Raw genomic sequence first — 19,172 nt, forward strand, 5'->3', positions numbered from 1 at the left:
GTGTGCTGTTTCGAAGGGACACATGCACCCCCATGTTTATAGCAGCACTATCAACAATAGCCAAAGTATAGAAAGAGCCCAAATGTCCCTCGACGGATGAATGGATAAAGAAAATGTGTTATATATATGCAATGGATTATTACTCGGCAATCAAAAATAATGAAATCTTGCCATTTGCAACTACGTGGGTATTATGCTAAGTGAAATTAGTCAGTCAGAGAAAGACAAAAATCATATGACTTCACTCATATGGGGACTTTAAGAGACAAAACAGATGAACATAAGGGAAGCGAAACAAAAATAATATAAAAACAGGGAGGGGGACAAAACAGAAGAGACTCATAAATATGGAGAACAAACTGAGGGTTGCTAGAGGGGTTGTGGGAGGGGGGATGGCTAAATGGGTAAGGGGCATTAAGGAATCAACTCCTGAAATCATTGCTTCACTGTATGCTAACTAATTTGGATGCAAATTTTAAAAAATAAAAAATAAAGTTAAAGAACAAAGAATGAAATGTCAACCAACAAACTGGAAACAAATATTTGCAAATCACACATCTAGTAAGGATCTGATATCTAAAATACATAAAGAACTCTCACAACTCAACAATAAAAAGGCAAACAACACAATTAAAAGTGAACAAATTAAAAATAAGGAAAAGAACGTGAATAGACATTTCTCCCAAGAATGGTCAATAAGCACATGGAAAGACACTCAACATTATTAGTGATTAAATAAAAATAAATCAAAACCACAATGGCATACCACTTCACACCAACAACGACTGTAACTTTTAAGCAGAAAATAATAAATATTCTCAAGGACGTAGACAAACTGGAACTCTCATACACTACTGGTAGAAATGTAAATAGTGCAACCATTACAGAAAAAAAGTTGAAAGTCAATCAAAAAGTTAAAAATAAAGTTACCATATAACCCAGGAATTCCATTCCTACATACACCTAGGAGAATTTAAAATATACATTTACACAAAAACTTATACACAAATGTTCACGCAACATTATTCATAACCAAAAGGTGAAAACAACCCAAATATCCATCAACTGATGCATGGATAAAACAAAATGTGGTATATCCATATAATGAAATATTATTTGACCACAGAAAGGAATGAAGTACAAGCATACTTTACTGAGCTTTGCAGATACTGTTTTTTAAAAACTCAAAGTTCTATAGCAACTCTGCATCAAACAAGTCTATAGGTGCCATTTTTCCAACAGCATTTGCTCACTTCCTGCCCCTGTCACACTTTAATTCTCACAATATTTCAAACTTTGCATTATATTTTTATGGTAATCTATGACCAATGATTATGACTCCCTGAACACTCAGATGATGGGTAGCATTTTTTAGCAATAAGGTGTTTTTTTAAAGTAATCTCTAAGCCCAATGTGGGCCTGAACTCATAACCCTGAGATCAAGAGTCACATGCTCTACCGACTGAGCCAGCTAGGTGCCCCAGCAATGACATATTTTTTTAATAAAAAGTATGTACAATTTTTTAGACATAATGCTACTACACACTTAACAGACTACAACATAGTGTAAAAATAACTTTTATATATACTGGGAAACCAAAAATTTCATTTGACTTGCTTTATTGCAGTGCACTGTAACCAAACTCCAATATCTCCAGGGTATGCCTGTACTGAAACATGTACATGCTGAAAATATTATCATGCTAAGTGAAATAAGCCACAAACAAAAGGCCACATATTACGTTTCCATTAATATGAAATGTCCAGAACAGACAAATCAATGGAGACAGAAAGTAGATTTATGGTTACCAGGGAGTGAAGGCACAGGGAAATGTGGAGTGACTGTTTAATGGGTACAAGTTTTCTCTGGGATGATGAAAATGTTCTGAAATTAGATTTGGTAATGGTTGCACAACTCTGTAAATACATTAAAAAACCAATGAATTGTACACTTAATTAATATAGTTAAAATGGTGAGTTCTATGTGACATCAATGTTGTTTAAAATAAAACAAAACCAAAAAAAACCCGAGTTATATAAGGGTGTTTTTTTTAATGTTTATTTATTTTTGAGAGAAAGAGACAAAGCATGAGCAGGGGAGGCACAGAGAGACAGGGAGACACAGAATTTGAAGCAGGCTCCAGGCTCTAAGCTGTCAGCACAGAGCCAGACATGGGATTCGAACTCATGAACTATGAGATCATGACCTGAGCCGAAGTCGGACATTTAACCGACTGAGCCACCTAGGCACCCCAGTTAAATAGAGTTTTAACAAACTGATGACAACTGTTACATTTGGAAAGGCAGAGAGGGGACTAGGATTAAAGTAGTAGCCAAAAATGACCTGATTTACAATAGAACAGAATAGAAAACCTAGAAGTGGACCCACAACTATACTGGCAATTAATCTTCGACAAAGCAGAAAAGAATATCCAATGGAAAAAAGACAATCTCTTTAACAAATAGTGTTGGGAAAACTGGACAGCAACATACAGAAGAATAAAACTGGACCACTTTCTTACACCATACACAAAAATAATTTCAAAATGGATAAAAGACCTAAATGTGAGACACGAAACCATCAAAATCCTAGAGAACACAGGCAGCAACCTCTTTGACCTTAGCTGAAGCAACTTCTTACTATGTTTCAGGAGCCAAGAGAAACAAAAGTAAAACTGAACTACTGGGAATTCAAGATAAAAAGTCTGCACAGCAAAGAAACAATCAACAAAGCTAAAAGGCAGCCTACAGAATGGGAGAAGACACTTGCAAATGACATATCTGATAAAGAGTTAGTATCCAAGTTTATAAAGAACTCATCAGACTCTACCCCCAAAATACAAATAATCCAGTTAAGAAATGGGCAGAAGACATGAAAAGGCATTTTTCCAGAGAAGACATCCAGATAGGTAACAGACACATGAAAAGATGCTCAAACATCACTCATTATCAGGGAAATACTAATTAAAACCACAATGAGATACCACCTCATACCTATCAGAATGGCTAAAATTAACAACACAGGAAAGAACAAATGTTGGCAACGATGCGGAGAATCCATCTGTTGGTGGGAATGCAAACCGGTGCAGCCACTTGGAAAACAGTATGGAGGCTCCTCAGAAAGTTAAAAATAGAACTACGTTACCATCCAGCAATGCACTGCTAGGTATTAACCTAAAGGATACATAAATATGGATTTGAAGAGGTACTTGCATCCTGATGTTTACAGCAACATTATCAACAATAGCCAAAGTATGGAAAGAGCTCAAATGTCCATCGACTGATGAATGGACAAAGATGTGTACACACACACACACACACACACACACACACACACACACACTGGAATATTACTCACCTATCAAAAAAGTAAATCTTGCCATTTGCAACAACATGAATGGAACTAGAGTGTATTATGCTAAGCAAAATAAGTCAGTCAGAGAAAGACAAATACCTTATGATTTCACTCATACATGGAATTTAGGAAACAAAACATGAACATATGGGATGGGGGGAAAAAAACAGAGGTAAGCAATAGAGAACAAACTGAGGGTTGACAGAGGGCAGCAGGTGGAGAATGGGCTAATTGAGCAATGGGTATTAAAGGCACTTGTTATGATGAGCACTGGGTGTTACATGTAAGTGATGAATCACCAAATTCTATTTCTGAAACCAATATTACACTATATGTTAACTAACTAGAATTTAAATAAAAATTTGGAAGAAAAAAAATGACCTCATCTAATTCACATATCTTATGTCAAAACAGCCTATGTATAATATCAAATAAGATTAAACCAATATTAATTAATCAGACTTCTTTTTAAATTTTTTTTACTGTTTATTTTTGAAAGAGAAAGAAAGAGTGCAAGCAAAAGAGGGGCAGAGAGAGAGGGAGACACAAAATCTGAAGCAGGTTCCAGGCTCCAAGCTGTCAGCACAGAGCCCCACGTGGGGCTTGAACTCACCAACCAGAAGATCAAGACCTGAGCCAAATTCGAATGCTTAACTGACTGAGCCACCCAAGAACCCCTGAATTAATCAGACTTTAATCTACTTAAAAAAAAAAAAGTCATGTTAATAATCCAAGAGATCCAGTCTTTATTCATTTCAAAAGAAGAAAAAGCTGGGGTACAAAGCCTTATTATTACAAAATACATTTACACCACAAACTAAATTGCCGACATTAAATTTATGTTATATGTAGAATTAACCATGAATAAAATTCATAATTATACATATTACTATATCATAATCATATGTGCAGATGATAAAAACCTAGAAACCATATGAATTTAATGTCAATAAATTTCATTTTCTTCTCGCAAAAACAGTACTATATATTAAGCTAGGTTATTCAAATTCTTTCTGAACCTGCCCTGCTCTTCTACAATAAATGTTTTAAAGGAGAAGAGGAGGGGCACCTGGGTAGTTCAATTGGTTAAGCATCCGATTTTGGCTTAGGTCATGATCTCACGGTTTGGGAGTTCGAGCCCCACGTCCAGCTCTGTGCTGACAGCTCAGAGCCTGGAGCCTGCTTTGGATTCTGTGTCTCCCTCTCTCTCTGCCCCTCCCCGGCTTGCACTCTGTCTCTCTCTCTCTCTCAAAAATAAACAAACATTAAAAAAAATTTTAACAAATAAAAATTAAAAACAAAAAGGAAAAGACAGGGATCATTATTCAAGCATTATCTCCTGAAAAAGATTTGTAGTACATACTGAAAAAGGCATCCCTTGTTGCTTCCCCTATTCAATATTGTTTTGTAGATTCTGGAAGTTCTTAACAATGCATCTCCTTGCCTCTATTCAAAATCTTCAATGGATAAATGGATAAAGCCAAATAACAGCAAGCACAACAAAAGAAAAGCTGTGCCATGTTATATTTAGTCCAAACCCCATTAATTCAGACTCTACTGAACAGAGGGTCTTCATAGCAATTAAATGGTAACAGAATTAGACTGTTCCATGAGTTACCAATGACTTCCCAGCATGGACATATACTCAGTAAGTATTTCTTTTCTTCTTTTTTTTTAATATGAAATTTATTGTCAAATTGGTTTCCATACAACACCCAGTGCTCATCCCAACAGGTACCCTCCTCAATTCCCATCACCCACCCTCCCCTGCCTCCCACCCCCCATCAACCCTCAGTTTGCTCTCAGTTTTTAAGCATCTCTTATGTTTTGGCTCCCTCCCTCTCTAACCTATTTTTTTTCTTCCCCTCCCCCCATGGTCTTCTGTTAAGTTTCTCAGTATCCACATAAGAGTGAAAACATGTGGTATCTGTCTTTCTCTGTATGACTTATTTCACTTAGTAAGCACTTCTTAAATGAAAAAGAATATGTAATTTTTATACATGTAATATATATACATATATATGTAATTTTTTAATGGTATGAGTTATAATCTCAATCATTTTACTCAACAAAGCATAGGGGACACAGGAAAAAAAATGAACAAAATTCCTATGTTTACAGAATTTTGGTTTAGCAGAGTCATAACTAAGCTTGATTTTACTTAACTGATTTTTTAAAATATTTATTCATTTTTGAGAGAAAAACAGAGCACGAGTGGAGGAGAGGCAGAGAAAGAGTGGGAGACACAGAATCCGAAGCAGGCTCCAGGCTCTCAGCTGTCAGCACAGAGCCCGATGTGGGGCTCGAACTCACAAATTGAGAGACATGACCTGAGCCAAAGTTGGATGCTTAACTGACTGAGCCATGCAGGTGCCCCTTACTTACTTGATTTTTTTTTTAAATTTTTTTTTCAACGTTTTTTATTTATTTTTTTGGGACAGAGAGAGACAGAGCATGAACGGGGGAGGGGCAGAGAGAGAAGGAGACACAGAATCGGAAACAGGCTCCAGGCTCCGAGCCATCAGCCCAGAGCCCGACGCGGGGCTCGAACTCACGGACCGCGAGATCGTGACCTGGCTGAAGTCGGACGCTTAACCGACTGCGCCACCCAGGCGCCCCCTTACTTGATTTTTTATAAATAGGAGTATCTTCCTTGCTCACTGCCCAAAAAGTTGTAGATCCACTCAAATATTTGAGAAGCATCCACTATAGAATAAGCCATGCATTAAGTGAAAGCAAATGAACTGCTGAACAAACTCTAAAGCACTAGCCACACGTAAAATAACCAGTTTCAATTCTGTTGGTCACATCTATACTAAATACCCTGAGCAAATGAAAAGTATTCACCAACTTCATTTACCTGTACATAAATATAAAAACTCTTCCATTTCGGGAAACTAATTTATTTCACTTCTTTCAAAAGGATATTTTCCACTGCTTATGAGAAAAACCCTTAATTTATTCTTTTAACAAATATTTATTGAATGTCTGTTTTGTCCCAGGCACTGTTCCAGATGCTGACAATGAAAAAGAATCCCTGCTCTCATGAAGCTCATATGCCAGGGGACAGAAATATGCAAATAAATAAATAAGATACACCATATGCTAAACAGTAAACAATATGAAGAAAAATAAAGCATGGAAAGAAAAGTACAAGCAAAAAGGGGAGTAAACAAAGGGCAGAAGTATGTTATAACTTTAAATAGACCAAGAAGGAATCATCAAAAGGTAACATTCAGACAAATGGCTTCACAGGTGAATTTCACCAAACATCTAAAAAAGAATTAATTGGCACAAAAACACTCAGATCAATGGAACAGAATAGAGAATCCAGAAATGGACCCACAAACGTATGACCAACTAATCTTTGATAAAGCAGGAAAGAATATCCAATGGAATAAAGACAGCCTCTTCAGCAAGAGGTGCTGGGAAAACTGGACAGCGACATGCAGAAGAATGAACCTGGACCACTTTCTTACACCATACACAAAAATAAACTCAAAATGGATGAAAGACCTCAATGGAAGACAGGAAGCCATCAAAATCCTCGAGGAGAAAGCAGGCAAAAACCTCTTTGATCTTGCCCGCAGCAACTTCTTACTCAACACGTCTCCGGAAGCAAGGGAAACAAAAGCAAAAATGAACTACTGGCATCTCATCAAAATAAAAAGCTTCTTTCTGCACAGCGAAGGAAACAATCAGCAAAACTAAAAGGCAACTGACAGAATGGGAGAAGATATTTGCAAATGACCTATCAGATAAAGGGTTAGTATCCAAAATCTACAAAGAACTTATCAAACTCAACACCCAAAAAACAAATAATCCAGTGAAGAAATGGGCAAAAGACCTGAATAGACACTTCTCCAAAGAAGACATCCAGATGGCCAACCAACACATGAAAAAATGCTCAACATCACTCATCATCAGGGAAATACAAATCAAAACCACAATGAGAACCACCTTACACCTGTCAGAATGGCTAACATTAACAACTCAGGCAACAACAGATGTTGGCAAGGATGCGGACAAAGAGGATCTCTTTTGCACTGTTGGTGGCAGTGCAAGCTGGTGCAGCCACTCTGGAAAACAGTATGGAGGTTCCTCAAAAAAACGAAAAATAGAACTCCCCTAGGACCCAGCAATTGCACTACTAGGCATTTATCCAAGGGATACAGGTGTGCTGTTTCAAAGGGACACATGCACCCCCATGTTTATAGCAGCACTATCAACAATGGCCAAAGTATGGAAAGAGCCCAAATGTCCCTCGACAGATGAATGGATTAAGAAGATGTGGTCTAGGGGCGCCTGGGTGGCGCAGTCGGTTAAGCGTCCGACTTCAGCCAGGTCACGATCTCGCGGTCCGTGAGTTCGAGCCCCGCGTCAGGCTCTGGGCTGATGGCTCGGAGCCTGGAGCCTGTTTCCGATTCTGTGTCTCCCTCTCTCTCTGCCCCTCCCCCGTTCATGCTCTCTCTCTGTCCCAAAAAAATAAATAAAAAACGTTGAAAAAAAAAATTAAAAAAAAAAAAAAAAAAAGAAGATGTGGTCTATATATGCAATGGAATATTACCCAGCAATCAAAAATAATGAAATCTTGCCATTTGCAACTACGTGGATGGAACTGGAGGGTATTATGCTAAGCAAAATCACTCAGATAAAGACAAATATCATATGACTTCACTCATATGTAGAATTTAAGAGACAAAACAGATGAATACAACGGAACACAAGCAAAAATAATATAAAAACATGGAGGGGGACAAAACATAAGAGACTCTTAAATGTGGAGAACAAACAGAGGGTTGCTGGAGTTGTGGGAGGGGGGATGGGCTAAATGGGTAAAGGCATTAAGCAATCTACTCCTGAAATCACTGTTGCACTACATGCTAACTAATTTGGATATAAATGAAAGAAAGAAAGAAAGAAAGAAAGAAAGAAAGAAAGAAAGAAAGAAAGACAGACTGACTTATTCTTCTCAAACTATGCAAAAAAAAAAAAAAAAAAAAAAAAAGCTAGAAAAGCAATGATAGCTTCCAAATTTACCAAAACCACATAAAGACACACACACACAAAAGACAATTACAGGCCAATATCTCTGATGAACACAAATGCAAAAATCTTCAACAAAATATTAGCAAAGCAAATCCAACAATACATTTAAAAAAATCATTCACCACAATCAAGTGAGATTAATTCCTGGGATGCAGGGTGGTCCAATATTTGCAAATCAATCAACGAGATACATCCTATGAACAAGAAAGGATAAAAACCTATGATTATTTCAACAGATGCAGAAAAAGCATTTGGGAAAGTGCAACATCCATTCATCATAAAACCCCCAACAAAGTAGGTTGAAAGGGAACATACCTCAAAATAATAAGTCCTTATGTGAAAACCCACAGCTAACATCATTATCAATTGTGAAAAACTGGGAGTTTTTGCCCTAAATTCAGTAACAAGACAAGGATATCCACTCTCACCACTTTTATTCAACATGGTACTGGGAAGTCCTAGCCACAGCAATCAGCAAAAAAAAAGAAATAAAAGGCATCCAAATTAGTAAAGAAGAAGTCAAAGTCTATTTGCAGATGACAGGATACTATATATAGAAAACCCTACAGACTCCACCAAAAACTACTAGAACTGATAAATGAATTCTTGTGTTACTGATTTTAGTTATTCTGACAGGTATGAGGTGATTGTGGTTTTGATTTGCATTTCCCTGATGATTAGATCTTGAGCATCTCTTCATGTATCTACTGGCCATCTGTATATGTCTTATTTGGAGAAATGTTCACATCAACTGCTTAGTTTTTAATTGGATTATTTCTTTTTTGGATGTTGATTTGCATAAGTTGTATATTTTGGATACTAACCACTTATTGGATATATCATTTGCAAATATCTTCTCCCATCCAGTAAGCTGTTTTTCAGTTTTGTTTCCTTTGCTGTGCAAAAGCTGTTTATTTTGATGTATTCCCAATAGTTGTTTTTTTTTTTTTCCTCCTTTTTGCTGTTGTTGCTTTTGTTTCCCTTGTCTTAGGAGACATATCTAGAAAAATGTTGCTGCGGCCAATGTCAGAAAATTACTGTCTGTGCTCTTTTCTAGGATTTTTATGGTTTTAGCTCCCACATTTAGGTCTTTAATCCATTTTGAGTTATTTTTGTGTATGGTATAAGAAAATGGTCCTGGGGCGCCTGGGTGGCTCCATCAGTCGAGCGTCCGACTTCGGCTCAGGTCATGATCTCACAGTTCGTGAGTTCAAGCCCTGTGATGGGCTCTGTGCTGACTGCTCAGAACCTGGAGCCTGCTTTACATTCTGTGTCTCCCTCTCTCTCTGCCCCTTCCCTGCTCATGCTCTGTCTCTCTCTGTCTCAAAAATAAATAATAATTAAAAAAATAAAATGGTCCAGTTTCATTCTTTGGCATGTGGCTATCCAGTTTTCCCAATACCATTTGTTGAAAAGACTTTTTCCTTTTTTTTTTGATGTGTATTTATTTAATTTGAGAGAGAGTGCGTGTGAGTGGAGTGGGGGCAGGGCAGAGAAATAAAGAGAAAGTGGAGGGGGGGAGGGAGGGAGAGGGAGAATCCCAAGCAGGCTCCACGCTGTCAGCACAGTATCTGATGCAGGGTTCAATCTCGTGAACTGTGAGATCATGACCTGAGCCAAAATCAAGTGTCAGATGCTTAACCTACTGAGCCACCCAGGTGTCCCAAGACTGTCTTTTTCCCATTACATATTTTTGCCTCCTTTGTCAAAGATTGACCAAATAATTGTGGGTTGATTTCTGGGTTTTCTATTGACTTATGTGTCTCTTTTTGTGCCAGTACCATACTACTTCGGTTACTACAACTCTGTAGTATATCTTGAAATCTGAGATTGTGATAACCTTGTTTTGTTTTTCTTTTTCAAGATTGCTTTGGCTATTCAGGATCTTTTGTGGTTCCATATAAATTTTAGGATTGTTTGCTCTACTTCTGTGAAAAATGCTGTTGGTATTTTGATAGGGATTGCATTAAATCTGTAGATTGCTTTGAATAGTATAGACATTTACCAATATTTGTTCTTCCAATCCATGAGTATGGAATACCTTTCCATTTGTTTGTGTTATCTTCAGTTTCTTTCATCAGTGTTTTATAGTTTTTGGTGTACAGGTCTTTCACCTCCTTGGTTAAGTTTATTCTTAGATATTTTTTATTTTTGGTGTAATTGTATATGGGATTGTTTCCTTAATTTTTCTTTCTGCTTCTTCATTACTGGTATATTGAAATGCAACAGATTTCTGTATACTGATGTTGTATTCTGTTGATATATCTAGTAAGTGGTTAATATCCAAAATATATAAAGAACTTATACAAATCAACATCCAAAAAAAAATAATCCAATTAAAAACTAAGCATTTGATGTGAACAGACATTTTGCCAAATAAGACATATACAGATGGCCAATAGACACATGAAGAGATGCTCCAGATCTAATCATCAGGGAAATGCAAATCAAAACCACAATCACCTCATACCTGTCAGAATAACAAAAATCAGTAATACAAGAAACAACATGTGTGGAGAAAAGGGAACCCTTGTGCACTGTTGGTGGAACCATAAACTGGTGCAGCCACTGTGGAAAACAGTATGGAAATTCTTCAAAAAATTAAAAACAGAATTACCACATGACCCAGTAATCCCACTACTAGGTATTTACCCAAAGAATACAAAACACTAATTTGAAAAAATACATGTACCTGTATCTTTATTGCAGAATTACTTACAACAGCCAAATCATGAAAGCAACCCAAGTGTCCACTGATGGATGAATGGATAAAGAAAACATGATACGGAGCACCTTGCCAGCTCAGTCACTAAAGCATTCAACCCTTGATGTTGGGGTTTTGAGTTTGAGCCCCTCGCTGGGCATAGAGCTCAACTGAAAAAAAAAAGAAGGGGTACCTGGGTGGCTCAGGTCATGATCTCATGATTCGTGAGTTCAAGCGCCACATCAGGCTCTGTGCTGACAGCTCAGAGCCTGGAGCCTGCTTCACACTCTGTGTCTCCCTCTCTCTCTGCACCTCCCCAACTCACGCTCTGACTCTCAAAAATAAATAAAAACGTTAGAACAAGTTTTAAAAAAAGGAGACGATGTGGTATTTGTGTCCAATAAAATATTACTCAGCCACAAAAAAGAATGAAATTCTTGCTATTTGCAACAACATGGGTGGCACTAGATGGTATAATGGTAAGTGAAGTCAGTCAAAGAAAGATAAATATGATATGATTTCACTCACAGGTGAAATTCACTAACTTAAATGTGAATTTAAGAAGTAAAGCAAATAAAGAAAGGAAAAAAGGCAAACAAAAAACCACTCTTAAATATAAAGGATGAACTGATGGTTACCAGATGGTTACCAGGAGGATGTTCAGGTGAAATAGGTGAAGGGGATTAAGAGTACACTCACCATGAAAACAGTGAGTAATATATAGAATTGTGGAATCACTATAATGTACATCTAAAACTAATATAACACTATGTTAATTACACTGAAATTAAAAAACAATTTTGTAATATTTTTTAAGTTAAAAAAATTTAAAAGTTGACATTTGATCAAAGGCATGAAAAAGGTAAAAAGATCCAGTGATACAACTATCTGGGGGATGAATACTCCTGGTAGAGGGCACAGTAAATGCAAAATAAAAAAGTCTTGAGGTACCTTTCTTGCACCCAGCAACCTTGGAGTCTGCTCTTAGTTGGGGCCATCCTGCACCTAAGACAGGAAGATGGTGGCCACAGAGAAGATGAAAAAGTCGCTAGAGTTGATGAACTCTAGGCTCCAGCTCATAATGAAAAGTGGAAAGTATGTGCTGGGATAGAAGCATACTCTGAAAATGATCAGACATGGCAAAGTGAAATTGGTCATCTTCGCCAACAACTGCCCACCCCTGAGGAAATGTGAAACAGACACTACATCATAGTGGCCAAAACTGGTGTCCACTACAGTGGCAATAATATTGAACTGGACACAGTATGTGGGAAATACTACAGAGTATGCATACTGGCTATCAGTGATCCAGGTGATTCTGATATCATTAGAAGCATGGACAGCACAGACTAATGAAAAGTAAATCATGCAAAATTTTTCAATAAAAACAGCTAGAGCTTGTTTAAAAAAAAATGTGGAAGCAGAACTATGCCTGTTATGTTCAAGGAAAAGGAGCCAGAGAAGCTGGGTGGCTCAACCTCATGGTTGGCAAGTTTGAGCGCCACACTGGGCTTGCTGCTGTCGGCACAGAACCCACTTCGGATCCTCTGTCCACCCCCCTCTCTCTGTCCCTCCTCCACTTGTGCTCTCTTTCTCAAAAATAAATAAAACATTAAAAAAGAAAGAAAAGAAAAAGAGGCCAATGTGGCTGAAACACAGTTAGCAAAAGAGAAGAGGAATTACATTAGGAGAGGATTCAAGACTAGAAAGCTAGATCATTTGTATCTTGTAGGCAATGTTAATTTCTAGTTCTTAAACTGAATGAGACAGAAAATCTCAGTATTTTGAACAGAATATGATCTGATTTAGATTTTTAAAAAAGATCACTCTGGCTTTTGCTATAATCTAACTGAGTGATAATCATATCTTGGTCCAGGTTGGTAGCAGAAGAGGTGGTAGTAGTCAGATCCAGACATGTGAAGACAGAGCCATTTGTTATCCAATGCAAAAGATAAGAGTCAAGGACAGTACCAAGGTTTTGGGCTTAGGTGTCAAAAGGGTTACAGCCAATTACTGATATAGGAAGGAAAAGCTATGTTCAAATATTATAACTGAATAGTGCCTCCCTCCTCCCCCCACCACCCACCCCCCCACAACCTTCACCCCCCGGCAAAGATGACCACATCCTAATCCCTGGAACCTGTGAATATGTTACCTTACACGGCAAAAAGGGATTCTGGAGGTGTGATAATGATCCTGAGATTGGAAGATTATCAGAATGGGCCCAACATATAATCACATGAGTCTTTATAAAGAGAGGCAGATGGTCAGAGTCAGAAAAGAAAATGTGACAACAGAAGCAGAGGGAGAAGGGGGAAGTGAAGATGGAAGCAGAGAGACAGAGATGTGAAAACAGAAGCTGAGGTTGCAGTGATGCCACTGCTGGCTTGGAATTTTAAAGAAGGTCATGAGCTAAGGAATGCAGGTAGTCCCTGAAAGCTGGAAAAGGCAAGGAAACTGATTCTCCCCCAGAGCCTCCAGAAAGAACCCAATTCTGTGGCCTACTATAGACTTACGATCTCCAGAATTATAAAATGGTAAGTTTGTGTTGTTTTAAACTGCTAAATTTGTAGCAATTTGTCACAACAACAATAGAAAATTAATGTAAATACAATAGTTTGAATATTTAGAAATTAAGAACTATATGTATCAGATTTTTTTGTATTATAACAAAATCTTCAAAACTTGAAAACAATGCCATAGGACTAGAAGACTGTACACTCAGAAGGTATTGTGTCAAGTTAAACAAATGTCTTAGCATTATAAATAAACTGTAACTCCTTATAAACTTTTCATGCAATTTTTAATGAATTCTGGGAGTATCCTTTTTGATAAAGACAAAAAACGAGGGCACCTGGGTGGCTCAGTCGGTTAAGCATCAGAGTCTCAATTTCAGTTCAGGTCATGATCTTATGGTTCATGGGGGATGGAGCCCAGAGTTGAGCTCTGCCCTGACAGCATGGAGCATGCTTGAGATTCTCTCTCTCCTTTCCACTCCACTCCTCCCAGAACACACTCTCTCACAGTAAATAAATAAACTTAAAAAAAAAATGTTTAAAAAAGACAAAAAACAGAAGTCATTAATGACATCTCTATTACTCAAAAGCAAAAAATATATATATTTCACATAAAATTTAAGGCACATTTTGTAAAAATTTTTTATAAAGTATTTTTTATTTTATTATCTTTTCAAGCAAGCTCTACATCCAACATGAGGCCTAAACTCATGACCCTGAGATCAAGAGTTGCATGCTTTATGGACTAAGCCAGCCAGGCACCCCTTTAGGTACATTTTTAATTTCTGTTCTTCTGAGCAAAACCATGTTACTGGATGATTTTGCTCTTACTCCAAATAATGGACAACGGGATTTTACTATGTATCTAAAAAACAAACAAACAAACAAACAAAAAAAAACTAAAAAAACAAAACAAAACAAAAAAAACCAAAAAAACCAATTAACTATTTTATCTAACGAAAGGAAAAATGTTAATAATAAGTTGGTTTTTCAGAGTTACTCTAGGAAAGTAACAACTATAAATTTATTTCATCTACCAAACATTAAAGCAACTCCTACTATTATAAAACTCTTTTGGGGCACCTGGTGGCTCAGTCAATTAAGTGTCCAACTTCAGCTCAGGTCGTGATCTCACGGTTCAGGAGTTCGAGCCCCAAGTCAGGTCTTTGCTGACAGCTCAGAGCTTGGAGCCTGCTTCAAATTCTGTCTCCCTCTCTCTCTGCCCCTCCCCCACTCACGCTCTCTTTCAAAAATAAACATTAAAAAAAATAGTAATAAAATAAAATTCTTCTATTTGTAAAAATGTAGATTCCAAGTCAATCAAAACATTGTTTAAAATTTCTGGAAACTTTTTAGATTAGGTATCAATGTTTATATTAATAAATGAAAAAAAGAACACAGGTCCTACATGTATCTTTACAAAAGTCCTTAACAATTACTAAGTCCTTTTTCACAGACAAGAATTAAAATCAATCAGGAAATATCAGCAATTTTAGTTGTAATTTTTTTCATCAAATTTTTAAAAAATTTTAAGTTTATTTATTTTGAGACAGGGAGAGCATGAGTGGGGGATGAGTAGAGAGAGAGGGAGAGAGAGAGATTGAGAGAGAGACGGGGGGGGAGAGGGGGAGAGAGAGAGAGAGAGAGAGGGAGAAAGAGAGAGAGAGAATCACAATCAGGCTCCTTTACTGTCAGCAAAGAGCCCGACACAGGGCTTGAACTCCCAAAACTGTGAGATTATGACCTGAGCAGAAATCAAGAGACACTTAGGCAACTGAGCCACCCAGGTGCCTCTTAGCATCACATTTTAGAAAAAATATTTTTACTGTCACTTTTTCTAGAGGTTGAAATAATAAAACAAAAACCATCTAAATTTTTACTGAAGATGATTTTTAAATTTCTAACATTAACTGCATTAGTATCCTGGAAAACCACGGTCTACAATGCTGTTCTACCTATAGATTGTGGGTGTTAACACAGGCAGTATCTGGTCACTCCTAATGCTGATAATATATCTGAAAGATATTTTTATTAGGAACAATTTAAACACGATACAGTTGTTTCCAGAAGGATAGCAAAATCATTTTCCTTCCTTTGCTCAGTTTCCACACTAAATATAATCCACATTTAGAGCATTCTTATTTCTCTTAGTTATGTGGCTATTCCTATGCTTAAAACCAGCTACTTAAGAACACTGAACAAAGACCCTTACCCTTTGTTACACATGATTCAACAGATTTATCTTTTTCTACTTTACTGGCAAAAATTACATTTCCACAAAATAAAGTGTTGGGTTAGTTAACTTGAGCTAGTAGTTAGGATATGATGCTAAAACAAGGCTAAACTGACTATGTGATCATATACAACCAATTAATTTTCATTTTCTACAGGGTCAGAGGCAGCATCAAAACCCCTGCTGGTCAGTTCTTTGGTCACAAGGAGAGCCAGTTGGGTCAAATGTACAGCTAGGTCAGCACAAATCCACTATCAGCATGTTCCATTTATCAACTTTACTACAAACAAATCATGTAAGAGCTGTCATCTCGTAAGAGAAAAACACCAATATTATACCCACATAAAAGAGATGATAACCTAAGAGGTAAAATCTAATCTAACATGTAAAATCTATTTTAGATGTTAAACTGAAAAAATATTTTTAAATCTAATTCCATTAATCAATAGCTATACTATGCATTTAAAAAAAACCACACTAAATTATTAGTCCTATCGCTAAAACAGATAATGGTGACAGTAATGTTCTTCTCTCAACTAAAAGAATAGTATAAAATATTTAAAAAGATGACAACCTTTAATCCCTTTAACCTCTCAGTTTATTAATCCATGTACTTTACCTTTATGTATCAATTGTAATCTAAGAAAAACTATACCTTCAAATTATAATAAAAATTATGTTCCAAAGAGAGACAAATCTGTCTATTTTTTTATTACTGGTAATAACCGTTACCCAATCACTTTTCTATTCTCAGTTTCTCTTCTGACCTATAACTCCCATAATATGCTGCAGTCAATGGAATTACCACTTCAGTCCTTTAGATTTGCCTCTCCTAGAGACAGCGAATTCCTTAAGAATAGCATGTCTTCCTCCTGGCCTTCTCCCCACCTTCAGTCCCTTAGAGTATAAACTGACACACTACATAATTCATTTGCTCACAGATCAGCCTCTCCTACTAACTACACTATGAAATTCTGTAGACACTAGGTGTGTTTCATCAACCCTTTACACAGTGGCAGGCTATACAAGACTTTTGAATACATGCAGTTGAACACTGAACAACTTAATGTTTGACTCTTTTCTATCCCACTCAGTATTTAAGAAGCACCCTCCAAATATGGACCACTGTGTTTTTTTGCATGAATCTCTGACCCAAGACACATTTTTTTCTGTTCCTACTAGTTTCAATAGTCTCTTTGGAGGGAAAAGCCTTGGATTATGCCTGGTTCCTTCTTCAATACAAATCGTTACTACAAGATAATACAGAGTTAAGTATATACCTAATTTAGTAAAATCTCACAATAACATCCTTGATTAACCACGTGATCCTTACAAAATTTATAAACCTATAAATTCCAACACCTTTTTTAGTTTACACTAAGACTAAAGAATGCTTCCCAATATAACTGATATTAAGAAGGATGCCTGGAGAGATGGAGGTGGGAGCGGGGCGGGGGGGAGAAGACCATAGTGAAAGAACAATTTAACACACTTCTTCCATTTCCACCTTTATCCCAAGAGAATTTAAACGTTAAGGGAAAAAATGGAGGTAGAATCTGTGACTCCAGAATAAGCCACAGAGAAACAAAAGACGCTTAATTTGCAAACTGTTTGTTTTAACCTACCCTTTCAAATAATTTTTCAAGAAGGATTTTTTTTTTAAATCCACAGAATCTTTTGCTGTATCCAGGCGCAGCTGGATCTCATCTCACCCAACACACCCCACCTCCATACACATACACACAGCGTTACCACTGAGTCTCTGTACCAAACCAACCATCTCGGGAAAAATTAAATCATGAGGATCATTTCCTAATCCTTGCTGAAAAATACTTATAATTCTTTTTCCCACAGGAAAATTAACTATTCTAACGGGATTGTCGAGGGAAGGGGGGGTGGTGCTCATTATCATGCAGCTTCTCATTCTCCATAAGGAGGAAAATGGCAATAACTTCCAACAGACAACTGCTCTTCTACGGTAACCCCGGTTAGAAACTAAAAAATAAACAAAAATACCAGTCTCTTGAGGCATTTACATGAATATAAAACTGAGGCACTTTACTTTGCAACAACATAGCCCCTTAAAAATCCTCCAGAGCTTGGGGGAGGGGGTGATCCATCAATCCCCCCCACACCCCTGCCATATGGGGGAGCAGGATTCTGTCAAATAGAAAAAAACACTCTCCGCCTCCACCGCCATCCCGAACACTGACGGGTACCGAGTGCGGGGGCGGCCGAGGGCAGAAGAAGCGAAGAGGCGGGGACACGACACATACACCGCAACGAGGACTGATTCATGGCTTTTTAAAATGTTTTAAAGCTACAATTTCCTCCAGCCGGAGGTTTCTCACCAATTCACCAGACCCAGCTCCCACCCTATTCTCCCCCTCCCCCGCCCTCGAGGGCTTAGCTGGGCTGGGTCCCCGCCGCGGCCCCAGCCCCGCGCGCCCTGCGCCCCCAAGCGCGGCCCCCGGCCCGGGGATCCCCCACGCGCTGCCCACCAGAGGCCCGACGCGCCCAGGCCGGGACATGCTTCACACCTGGATGTAGTTGTTCTCGCAGTAGTCTGCCACCCGTTCCAGATTCGTGTAACTGTCGAAGAGGGCCCGGCGGCCCCCCGGGATTTCCTCCTCCAGCAGCATCTGCAGCTCCGCCATCTTCACATCCTCCTCCTCCTCATACAGACCGCAGAGGTAGCGGCGGCAGCAGTGCCTGGGAAACCCAAGACTGGGAGAGGAGGAGCAGCGGCGACCGCGGCGGCGGCAACTCGCGAGGAGCGAGAAACACCCCCCGCGCGCGACAGGGGAGGGGGCAACAGAACGGGGGCGGGGCGCGAGCCGACGGACTCCGAGGACGGTCACCGCGGCGACGGACGGACGGGCGCGCGCACGCGCGCTCCCCTCCCTCCGCCCCCGGGCGCCCGAAAAAGATTCCCACCCTCCGCCGCGCCGCCCGCCCCTCCCCCACTTTCGGCGTTTCCTAGCGACCGCGGGAGTGGGGGCCGGGAAGCGCGCGGGAGTCGGGCGCGCGGTTAACCCTTCGGCCCCCGCAAGTTGCGTGGCTCGCTAAGTGTCTCCGGCGGCTTTTGTTGGTCCGAGTGAACGCGCTACCCGGCTCTGCTGTCTTCCCGCCCGCGCCCTCTTCGACTCCCCTTCGCGTTATTCTCAACCTGAGGCCGAACTCCGTGGTCATTGGACTGAAGGATAGCAGCCCACAAAAGTTCCGTGCAGCTTTAAATGCGCCTTGCTTTCCATTTTTCTCTTCTTCTTTGACCTTATCCATCCTCTTTGGTACAGATAAGTAAATTCCAGTTTC

The 19,172-nt window shown here is 38.7% G+C and overlaps 1 protein-coding gene and 1 pseudogene across 50 annotated transcripts in view; one reads left to right on the top strand and one right to left on the bottom strand.

Moving 5' to 3' along the window:
* The window catches only part of ABI2 (abl interactor 2), a 123,102-nt gene extending 104,348 nt beyond the window's left edge, over positions 1–18,754 (bottom strand). For 26 of the 50 annotated variants that reach the window (XM_060623077.3, XM_060623075.3, XM_060623073.3 and 23 more), the window contains exon 1: positions 18,398–18,753. In XM_060623077.3, coding sequence (XP_060479060.1) covers positions 18,398–18,514 — 117 coding nt within the window. In that variant the 5' untranslated portion in view covers positions 18,515–18,753. Of the gene's footprint in view, positions 1–18,397 lie in introns of all 50 variants that reach the window. The other 24 variants (XM_078450977.2, XM_078450975.2, XM_060623069.3 and 21 more) reach the window with 3 other exon arrangements.
* LOC132671798 (large ribosomal subunit protein eL30 pseudogene) lies at positions 12,127–12,461 on the top strand (annotated as a pseudogene).
* Positions 18,755–19,172: the final 418 nt, after the last annotated feature.

This window comes from Panthera onca, chromosome C1 (assembly GCF_046562875.1).
Source record: "Panthera onca isolate mPanOnc1 chromosome C1, mPanOnc1 haplotype 2, whole genome shotgun sequence".
Taxonomy (NCBI): Eukaryota; Metazoa; Chordata; class Mammalia; order Carnivora; family Felidae; genus Panthera; species Panthera onca.